The sequence below is a fragment of the Delphinus delphis genome, chromosome 5 (genome assembly GCF_949987515.2).
Source record: "Delphinus delphis chromosome 5, mDelDel1.2, whole genome shotgun sequence".
Taxonomy (NCBI): domain Eukaryota; kingdom Metazoa; phylum Chordata; class Mammalia; order Artiodactyla; family Delphinidae; genus Delphinus; species Delphinus delphis.
In genome coordinates this window covers 68,660,675-68,672,113 of record NC_082687.1, presented here as the reverse complement: position 1 = coordinate 68,672,113, position 11,439 = coordinate 68,660,675, and the positions used below count along the sequence as shown (strand labels likewise).

General features: G+C 43.7%; 1 protein-coding gene across 1 annotated transcript in view; it reads right to left on the bottom strand.

Moving 5' to 3' along the window:
• Positions 1–9,841: 9,841 nt before the first annotated feature.
• Positions 9,842–11,439, bottom strand: part of TXK (TXK tyrosine kinase) — a 46,674-nt gene continuing 45,076 nt past the window's right edge. Inside the window, exon 14 of the mRNA XM_060012598.1 lies at positions 9,842–9,910. Within this exon, the coding sequence (XP_059868581.1) occupies positions 9,842–9,910 (69 nt within the window). The remainder of the gene's footprint in view (positions 9,911–11,439) is intronic.

Here is an 11,439-nt window from a genome sequence, read left to right as displayed (position 1 = left end):
AAAAAAGAGGATCAACATCAGTGGCATCACAATGTGGTTTCACTGTGAGAACCAATCTGGTTTAGAATCAGGCAGACTGAAGGAATTCAGTGCAATTCAGGTTACACGCAGCAGTTCCACTTCTTATGGGGACGTGCCTGCTGATGGGAGATTAGCCCGCAGCCAGAGGAAAAATAAAAAGCGTGGAGGAACTGGTCAAACAAGATCAAGTGTTATATTACCTGTTTTGCTGCACAGTGTGGAGTAGCTGGGGCTGGATGAAGCAGGTCCCCACGACACGAGCACATGATGTACCTTTACAACATCAGGATAACTTACAGTCCAACAGACTGAAGACTGAACACTTCTACCAAACACATGTGTGTGTGTAGTGTCTCTGAAAGTCCACGACTTCAGGATCGTCAATGAGACATAAAGGCTGAGATCTAAAACATGCAGCTGAACAGAAACACGCCCAGTTTGGTTCCCAAGCAGACAAGAAAACGAGGCTTACTTTCAGAGTCAGAAGTCAATTCACCTGACTTTCATTTTCCCCAATCAACCAGCAGATTTCACAAAACAACAAACCCCCTTCCTAAAATATTTGAACTTTTGGCTCTTTCCTGAGGTTTCATGGAATTCTGCATGTAGTGTGTGCCGCTACCCACCTCTCCCCTCGTGCCCCCACGAGATATACAGAGTAGAATCCTCTATTGGCTCCTTTAATATCTTCTCCAGAGACCTGGTAGGACTGCTATCAAGTGGGGAGAAGCTGCAGACTTCCTGCCTCTGGATTTCTGGCTCCTTGTAAAAAGCCATTGTATTCCCTCTGCTCTCCTTGGCTTTGATTCCCTGGCCATGCTGGTGTCTTAAGGCAGGCTGGCTAAAGCATCCAATGCTTTCCTGTTGAATAGCTGTTAGTCATCAGGCATCAATGAGACGTCTTTCTCCCTTAGTTCAACCTTTTAAAAAACTTCACAAGAAGCCTTGACCCAGAGGAAACACATCTATACATACATAAAGTATTTTATCTCGTGCAATGATGTTTGGCCCTAACTGCACATTACTTCCACCTGAGAAGGCTTTTGTACATTCCTGTGCCTGCGCCCCACCCTGGACCAGTTAAAGAGATCATTTGAGGGTGGGGTACAGCAACACTATTTGTTAGAAGCGCTCCAGATGGTTTTTCACATGCAGCCAGGGTTGAGAACAGATTTAATCTAAGACCCCACCTATACAAGTTACATCCCAATTGCAAAGTTGTTTTTTTAAAAGTGCTGAAATATAATATATGCACATTCTGTGGTTGTGGTTATTTTCAATTTCTTAGACAGATTTCAACAATCTTTGAAGTGAGGTACATAATCTGTACCTGCGTAGAAGCGTATAGTAGCTTTCAACGGAAGAGCTCTAGATAACTGGCAACAGAAGAGTCAGTAGAGATGTATCATTTAGGAACAGGTTTGGCTTCAGGTAATTCAACGTCTAACGTCTATACTGCTGTAAAGAAATGGGGATTCATTTGTCTCATAAACAAGAAGTCTGGAAGTGGGCAGTTCAGGGTTGGCGCAACGGCTCCACAACGACAGGAGAGACTCATGCCCTTTGTATCTTTTCTGCTCTATAAATAAGGCTCCCAGATTTAACAACAACAAACACCACCCAGCTGAATTTGAATTTCAGACACACAACGCATCAATTCAGTCTAAGTATGTCCATACAATCTTTGGAACACACTTACTGTAATAAAGAGTCTGACTCCATTTTTGATGTTTGACTAATGAATGACAGTTTTCAAGCCCTATCAATGTCTCCTTCTCTTCTGCCCACGCCTGAGCGAGCTGATAAGAACGGCTGCTCCCTCCTTCGGTACCAGCTAGAAGGTCAAACAACGCAAGCTCAGCCCCTTCCCCTCAGCTCCAGCCCTCCTCACCACAAAACCCCAAGGTGGCTGCCCCTCCCTGCTCTCTCAAGTCATTTTTGGGTCTGCTGGGGAACCTGTCCCCTGATGTCCCCAGAAACCCTCATTATGTGAGTCGGAAATCTTTCCTACTCTCTCGGTATGTGTATGATGTCAACAGTCACAACATTGGAATCAAACTTGTGACAGGGGTTCGTCCATTTCTGGGGGTGACCACAACAGGAGAAAAGGCTACAACACTTTCACTAAAAAACTGTTTGTTGGGACTTCCCTGGCAGTCCAGTGGTTAGGACCCGGTGCTTTCACTGCTGAGGGCACAGGTATGATCCCTGGTTGGGCCGCGCGGCGGCCAAAAAAAAAAAGATTGTTGATTATCTGAAATTCAAATATAACTGGGCTGCCTATATTTTATCTGGCAACTCCATCCATGGGCCTTCGTCTTCATGCTTATTTCCTCAGAGTCCCAGATAGACATTATACCTTCAGGTCTCAAAGCCATGTTCCAAGCAGGAAGAAGCAACTTCCTTTGGGTGAGACTTGTTTTTTCCTGCAGGAAGGGAAGCTCTCATCAGGTGCTTGTGGCTGCATCTCGTCATGTGGAACTTTCTCATGTGGGTATGTTTGCCACAAGACAGCCTAGACATTTGAGTATTTCAACCTTTCATAAAAGGAAGAATCAAGGGTTATACCTGACTTTTGGAAGGTAAACCCCCAACTCCTACAAGGACGTATGGAACAGGTATACTATCTTCGAAATACCTTCACGTACCCAATACCTTCTCCTGACCAATTCAGGAGAGGCCAACCTATACCAGCCACCAACATGGTCTGCAAATGCCAGCAGAGCAACCAGGCTGATAAGGAATGTTACTGAGCCCAGAGGTGCCAGGGGACACTGCTCCAATCCAAGCAGCCCTCCCATTCACGTCACCACCTCGAGGTCACCTTGCCAGGGCGGACAGTCGCCATCTGCATCAGGGGCGGGGGGGGGGCTGGACGCATTATTGGCACCAGCATCCATTCTGATTGGTCTGTACCTGTACCAACTCAGTTGGTAAATATTTTGAATGTCACCCCCGGATAAAGCCACCCCTCTCTCTTCTATGCCCAGATGCTACCTTGGCAGAAACAGAGGGAAAGGCAAAATCTGAGAGACAACCCACTTCACCCACAGAGAATATTTTTGGTTTTGCCCTGGACTAAAGTTACAAGATTGAGCTAACTTGAGTTTTCCCAGCAAGTAGGGGCACCCGAGGAAAATAGGAAAATTACAGACAAAATAAAGTATCTGCAGGTTGCTTGTATACCTGGCAGTCGTGTGAGGAAATTTCCATCCTTGCTGCAGACATAAGGATTATCCACGTCCTCTATTAAATATTGATGTGTCTATATGGATTTATATTTCTCTGTAGATTTATTCAGGTATCTTTTTTTTTCTATTAATCTGATATCAATCCCTAACATAATGTATTTTTCTCTACGTAAATAGGGAAAGGGAGATATAGAAAATGTACATGTAAGTCAAATTGTTCTGAAAAAAATAAGATTTCTACCAAAAAGAAGAATGGATGACCACCTGAGGTTATACACTACAACCAGAAGGAAAAGTGATCCACCATTGTGTGGAAAAGCAATGGATTGGCCCAGAATCCCAAGAGGAGAGCTGCTTATAAGACTGGTCCCCCACCTCTGGAAGACGAAGCCTCTGGATAATTCCGCTGCTTTTATTTCATTGGGTTATTCCATGCGTCTTTATTTAGCTTAACTCTGTGTCAGGCCCTGTTCGAGGACCTGGGGATACAGCAGTGAACAACAGACAAAAATGCCTGAATCACACATGTTAGAGTTTCAAGGGTAGGGAGACAGAAAATACACAGAATAAATAAGAATAAATGTATTATATTGTTATATAGTGTTAAGAGCTATAGAGAAAAATTATACAGAAAAGGGAGACAGGGAAAGTCCATGGTGGGGTAATCATTTTAAATAGGGTGATTCAAGAAAGCCTCACAGGGCTTCCCTGGTGGCGCAGTGGTTGAGAGTCCGCCTGCTGATGCAGGGGACATGGGTTCGTGCCCCGGTCCGGGAAGATCCCACATGCCGCAGAGCGGCTGGGCCCGTGAGCCATGGCCGCTGAGCCTGCGCGTCCGGAGCCTGTGCTCCACAACGGGAGAGGCCACAACAGTGAAAGGCCCGCGTACCGCAGAAAAACAAAAACACAAACAAAAAAACAAAACAGGGGTTCTTCACATATATATGAAATCTAAGAAAACAAAACAAAAAAGTCATTAAGTACCTAGGGGTAAGACGGGAATAAAGACACAGACCTACTAGAGGATGGACTTGAGGATATGGGGAGGGGGAAGGGTAAGCTGGGACAAAGTGAGAGAGTGGCATGGACATATATACACTACCAAATGTAAAACAGATAGCTAGTGGGAAGCAGCCGCATAGCACAGGGAGATCAGCTCGGTGCTTTGTGACCACCTAGAGGGGTGGGATAGGGAGGGTGGGAGGGAGGGAGACGCAAGAGGGAAAAGATATGGGAACATATGTATAACTGATTTACTTTGTTATAAAGCAGAAACTAACACACCATTGTAAAGCAATTATACTCCAATAAAGATGTTAAAAAAAAACCAGGGGTTCTTAATTTTTTTAATGGTACGAATCACTTTGGAAGTCCAGTGAAACCTTTATACCCCTTCTCAGCATAATGTTTTTAAATGAATAAAATAAAAATACACACAACTAATAAGGTAACCAATTATACTGAAAGTTATCAAAATATTTTAAAAACATGTGTGCCTTAGTAACATGTCTTGTTTACTGAGTTAAATGACAAGATCTAGTGGCAGTCCTAAAAGCTGAGACTTTGAAGTAGTGATGAATGCAAATTCTTTCTCAAGAAAGCTGAAACAACTCCCACATGATATGAAAATAACAGTTCTTTGCATTAAGACAAAGTCACAGACATTGCTAATATAATGTACTGGGGTTTTGGAGGTGTGGGGGGTTGGTTGTTTTGGGGTTTTGTTTTGTTTTGTTTGCCTACATTTAGAATGACAGGAAATGCTAAATTTTAGTTAAAGGCTAATAAAAACAAAGATGTGATTTTTTTTTTTTTTCCTTTCAAGTTCATGGATCTCTTTAATCTCAGGTCAAGATCCTTTTGTAACTAGATCAGTGGTTCCCGAGCAAGGGTGACTTTACCCGCCCGGGAACATTCGGCAATGTTCTAGAGACATTTTTGGTTGTCACCACTAGGGGGAGTGGGGTGTGTTATTGGCATCTAGTGAGTAGAGGCCAGGGATGCTGCTAAATATCCTACAATACACAGCACATCCTTCCACAGCAAAGAATTATCCAGCCCGAAATGTCAATAGCACGGAGACTGAGAAGCCCTGAACTGGAGGAAGATTTTCTAAAGGGAGTTGGGAAGTCGGCCCCTGGCCCAAACCACATACCCAGTCCTTTGGAAGCCCCAAAAGAATATAACCCTCCACCCTCACTCTAAGTGCTGCTGGGTTTGGAAGGTGCTTCCAAGGGAACACAATTTGGGGCAGATACAAGGAAAGACCAGAGGACAATACAGGCAAGGGAATAGGGTGAGTTATTAAAAGAACAGCAACCAACTGGTAAGAAGGCATTTGGGCTTTGGCACTATTTACAAAAAAAGAACATAAACATATGTTTTAGCTCTGAATTCCACCCCTAGGCATATACTTAACAGAAATACATACATATTTTCACCAAAAGACATGTAGAACAATGTTCATAGCAGCATTCATCTTAATAGCCAAAAATTGGAAACCCAAATATCCATCAAGAGTAAAATAGATAAATAATTTGTGACATAAACAGTAGAAGACTATATGCAAATGAGAACGAATGAATACAACTATATGCAACACGGACAGATCAAACAAACGTACTAAGTAAAAGAAGCCAGGCGCATAGAGTCGATACCATAGGATTCCATTTATAGAAAGTTCAAGAATACCTCATACTAATTCATGGTGTTAGAAATGAGGATACTGATTACTATTAGTTTAATGACTTAAATAGAAATGAGAATGGATTCTGAAATTCTAGAATGTAACCATTTCTTGATATGAGTGCGAGTTACACAGACATATTCACTGTGAAAATTAAGCCATATACATATGATGTGTGTACTTTTGTTTATGTATATGTGAGCAAAGGGTTAACAGCAGGCCTGTGCTCTTTTTCTCCCAGACCTAGACCTTCCTGGGAGGATTTTAGGTCTGTCTTCTCCCAGCATCAGTACCCTAGATATGTCCCCAAGTTAAGACAGATTTGGAATGTTGGGTACCAAGGCCAGACGTGTATTTTACGCACTGTGAAATCTCTGATCTGTGAAACAGCACATGGGCTGGGAGACCCATCAACTGTAGGCCTACGTGACGGGTGATAAACCCAGGAAGAAGCTTCTTTGTATGAAGATGAACCCCACACCCCATGGCCTCATCACCAGCAACTGTATACAAGTCTCTAGGCAAGAGAGGAGGGGCCCAAGCATCGATGCACATGGAGAATTGTTGGCTTCCACTGAGACTGAAGGGCTGTGCATGCTCCTTCCTGTCCTGAATCCTTCTAAAAAGCTAAGCAAACTAAGTGCTGGATCAAATGCTACTGCGTCTTATGAGTTTGATTGACAGTCAGACCTGTTACCAATACAATAGTGGGACAGTGTATTGTACTTCAATAAAAAGTTTACTAAAGAAAAGAATTCCTTTGGCTATTCTTGCCAACCTATTATTCACACTGATCACATCTTCTGCTTGGCCTCCAAATTCCTTCCATTTTTCTGAGCTTCTCCTCTCTCCTCTGACCTCCTGTCTTCTCCTTTTAGGACTCTCACCCACAACCAACCCTTAAACTTCCTGTTCATTTCTAACGCAGAGCTGATTAAGTATTGCACTATCTCACCCCAAACTAGTTAAGCTACCCACAGAGAGCCCATATCAATAACTAATATTGAGATTCATTGCAAAACATAGTTCTCTTCCAGGGGAAGTCATGTGACTACTTCTTTTTTTTTTTTTTTTTGCGGTACGCGTGCCTCTCACCGTTGTGGCCTCTCCCGTTGCGGAGCACAGGCTCCGGACGCGCAGGCTCAGTGGCCATGGCTCACGGGCCCAGCCGCTCTGCGGCATGTGGGATCTTCCCGGACTGGGGCACGAACCTGTGTCCCCTGCATCGGCAGGCGGACTCTCAACCACTGCGCCACCAGGGAAGTCCATGTGACTACTTCTTAAAGAATTTTTTTCTTTTGCTAGACAGAAAATGCTGAATCTCTGTCCATAGACATTCCGAATTCACACATTATCTGGAGTCTCAGTTACCTATGTGACAATCCAGTTGTTCCTTTCCTAATTTGGTGTCTCAAACTTTCCTGACTTGTTAAAATGAATAGAATTTGCTTGCCAACACCAATATATGCTCTTAGAAGTGCTGGCTGCTGCCACATGATCCCCAGGCATAAGTCTACTCTGTACTGTCTCCCTGTATTGCATCTATAGGGATGGCAGATGCTCTATGTTTTCAGTGTTTGGGTTTGGGTTTTTTTTTTTTTTTTTTTGGAGGGGGGAGTGGGGACTTCTAAGCTTAGCAAAGCCTGAGAAAGACATCTTCCTGCATATATTGATACTTCTTTATTTCCTATGTCATAATATTAACCTTGCCTCCCTTGGCTTTTGCTGTTAAACAGTCTCAGGTCTTCTGGAGCTAGGCTTTCACATATCTCACTTGAACTAAGGTATCAGTAGTAGGAGCCCTCTGTCTCACCTCCCCATAGTAGGAATCATTAGGAGAAGGGAGATGATAGTTTCAGAAACAGCACCAGCAACTGTATACAAGTCTCTAGGCAAGAGAGGAGGGGCCCAAGCATCGATGCACATGGAGAATTGTTGGCTTCCACTGAGACTGAAGGGCTGTGCATGCTCCTTCCTGTCCTGAATCCTTCTAAAAAGCTAAGCAAACTAAGTGCTGGATCAAATGCTACTGTGTCTTATGAGTTTCTGAGACCACCACTTGCATGATCAAGATTGACAATTCTTGTGTCTGATGCTCACTGTTTCAATGCACACCGATTGAGTACCACTGATAGTCAAAGATGTCATTCCTGGAGTGGGGAAATATGATTTAAAGGTCACAGCTACTGACAGCCAGCATCTTAGAATCTCATGAGAATCATAAAACACGTTCCCCCAGAACCATGATGCAGGGTGGGACAATCCACAAATAATAGGCTCCCATTGTTAAACCTAATGGTAATGACTCCAGCTTTCTGCAGCATCCTTTTCCCTATGTACTTCCAAAGCACTCAGGATGACAAAGATCAATTTCCAATCATTCCTACAAATGGTACATGAAAAATTAAGATTTAATTGTGATTCCTGGTTCTTTCATCTTGAATCCAATACCCTGGACTTCAGAAATAATGGAACTTGGTGTAATATTTGAATATCTTGTTTTTGCCTCCTCTTGTTCTTTTTTTAATTTTTTTAAAATTTTATCTATTTTTGGCTGTGTTGGGTCTTCGTTGCTGTGCGCGGGCTTTCTCTAGTTGCAGTGCGCGGGGGCTACTCTTCGTTGCGGTGCACGGGCTTCTCATTGTGGTGGCTTCTCTTGTTGCGGAGCACGGGCTCTAGGTGTGCGGGCTTCAGTAGTTGTGGCACGCAGACTTCAGTAGTTGTGGCTCACAGGCTCCAGAGCGCAGGCTCAGTAGTTGTGGTACACAGGCTTAGTTGCTCTGTGGCATGTGGGATCTTCTCGGACCAGGGCTCGAACCCGTCTGTGTCCCCTGCATTGGCAGGTGGATTCTTTTTTTTTTTTTTTTTTTTTTTGCAGTACGCAGGCCTCTCACTGCTGTGGCCTCTCCCGCTGCGAAGCACAGGCTCCGGACGCGCAGGCCCAGCGGCCATGGCCCACGGGCCCAGCCGCTCCGCAGCATGCGGGATCCTCCCGGACCGGGGCACGAACCCATGTCCCCTGCATCGGCAGGCGGACTCTCAACCACTGCACCACCAGGGAAGCCCTTGGCAGGTGGATTCTTAACCACTGCGCCACCAGGGAAGCCCTCCTCTTGTTCTTGTGCAAAAAGAAAGTCCTCTTCTAGAAAAGGTACTGGAGGTACTTCCTATGACAAAATGAGGCTTCTTCAATCATCCAAGTTCACATGTACAGAGTGTGAAATCTCAGAATTGAGATTCAGGTTCTGAATTGTCCTGGACAATGGATCTCACTAGAAATAGAATCATCACCAGGACCTGTTCAAAGAAGAACTTTCTCCTATAACAGTATTCAATACTGGAACACAGGAAACTGTCTCCAAAATAATCAGATCTGTGCAAAAATAATTTGTTAAATAACATAGGGAAGATTATGAAAGACAGTTTCCAGAATGCCCACATTCATGCGGTTTGTAGAGGTGCGTTTTTCATAAAGATCTGTACAGTTCAAAAGCATGAGACTCTGCATGGGTGGCTCCTTTATTCCAGGAGCGGGCAGAATTTATTTTCATCTTCCATGCATGGGCCACCAAAATAAAGAACGTTCCTCCTCTTCAGTCTTTTCCTCAGTGAAGAATCAGGTTTTCAGGTGTGCTCAGGGGCTCTGCTGCTCTCAGAGCAGCCACCATAATGACCACTATGGAACATTTTTCCCTTCTTCACATATGGGACATGAAGAATATTACAGAAAAATCAGAGTTTAGAAGTCACTCTCAAACACACATAGAAACATTATTGTCAGAATATTCTTAAGCTTTAAAAAGTTGGAAAAGCCTGTGATCTTTGAACTGTTTCCAGGAGTCAGTGACTCTAAAGGAAGATATTCACCATCAGTGACCCCACCCAGGGTTTCCTTTTGTGACAGTCTTGCCCCATGATGCTCTGGGTTGGCATTCTCTCCAGGTCACCAGGTTTCTGCAATCTCTGTGAGAACCTGCAGCAGCTCAGCAAACGTCGGGCGGCCTTTAGGTTTCTGGAAAAGGGAAGTAGAGGTGGTCAGCTCAGCTTAAGACTCACTCAGACACCAGCTCTAGAACTTGCTGGCAGGACCCGGATCCAGGCTGGTTCACCACAAATGGAAGAGAAAGATATCTTGGCTGGTAGGCAGGACATGAATGGCAGATGAGCGAGGCATGAGTGTGAAAATGTAACGGTAGAGGGCGCTCCAAAAGTAGAATAGCTACAGCTGCAAACACTAGCCACATGTGGCTATTTAAATTTAAATTACTTAAAAGAAGATACATTTTAAAATTCAGTTCTCAGTCACACTAGCCACTTCTCAATTCTTCAATAGCCAGGTGTGGCTACCATATTGGATAGTGCAGACGTAGCACATTTCCATCATCTCAGAAAGTTCCATTGGACAGTACTGCCCTAGAGATCGATTTGGATGACTTGATACACAGGGTAAAGGAAGAGCTGGGAGAGAGGGGCCTCTAGAGCCCCAAGCCCCCAGGCTCAGCCCCAATTATTCACTACCCCTGACCCCCTGTAGAAAGATGGATTTTAGTCAAAAAGCAAAAGGCACGTTTTCATGAGGGACTTTGCAGGTCTTAGAGCACAGACTGTGCTGTCTTAAGGCTCAGTCAACAAAATCTCCAACCATGAAACCCAGGATTGGAGCCTTTTTCCTACTTCACAGTGGGATGCGGTGTGACTTTGGCTCCAAGAGGAAGCTCCACGGCATCTCTGAAATCCATAGGAAATAGAACTACTCGTGGTAGCCACATGCTCACAGAGGTCCCTGGCAGCAGGGTTAGTGGGGAGACACCACCCTTTGTGGCTTGTAAACAGAAGGCATCAATAAAAGGAGAGAGCAAGAAACAACCTAAATGTCCATCGACAGACGAATGGATAAAGAGGATGTGGTCCATATATACAATGGAATACTACTCAGCCATAACAAAGATGAAATAATGTCTAGTTATTTCAGAATGAAATAATGTCTAGTTCCATGGATGGAACTAGAGATTATCATACTAAGTGAAGTAAGTCAGAAAAAGAAAGACAAATACCATATGATATCACTTATATGTGGGATCTAAAATATGACACAAATGAGCTTATTTATGAAACAGAAACAGACTCACAGGCATAGAGAACAGACTTGTGGTTGCCAACGGGGAAGGGGGCGGCAGAGGGATGGAGTGGGAGTTTGGCAGATGCAAACTATTATATACGGAATGGATAAACAACAAGGTCCTACTGTATAGTACAGGGAATTATATTCAATATCCTGTGATAAGCCATAATGGAAAAGAACACGAAAAAGAATGTATATATATGTATAACGGAATCACTTTGCTGTACAGCAGAAATTAACACAACATTGTACATCAACTATACTTCAATAAAATAAATTTTTAAAAAATAAAATAAATAAAAATTAAAGGACAGAGCAGAAGGATATGTGAGCACACATAAAGCCCTCCTTGAGACTTCAAGAATAAATAGTGGCGCTTTTTGCTGGTGCTGAGGTTGTGCAGGTAGTAAAGCCTATGA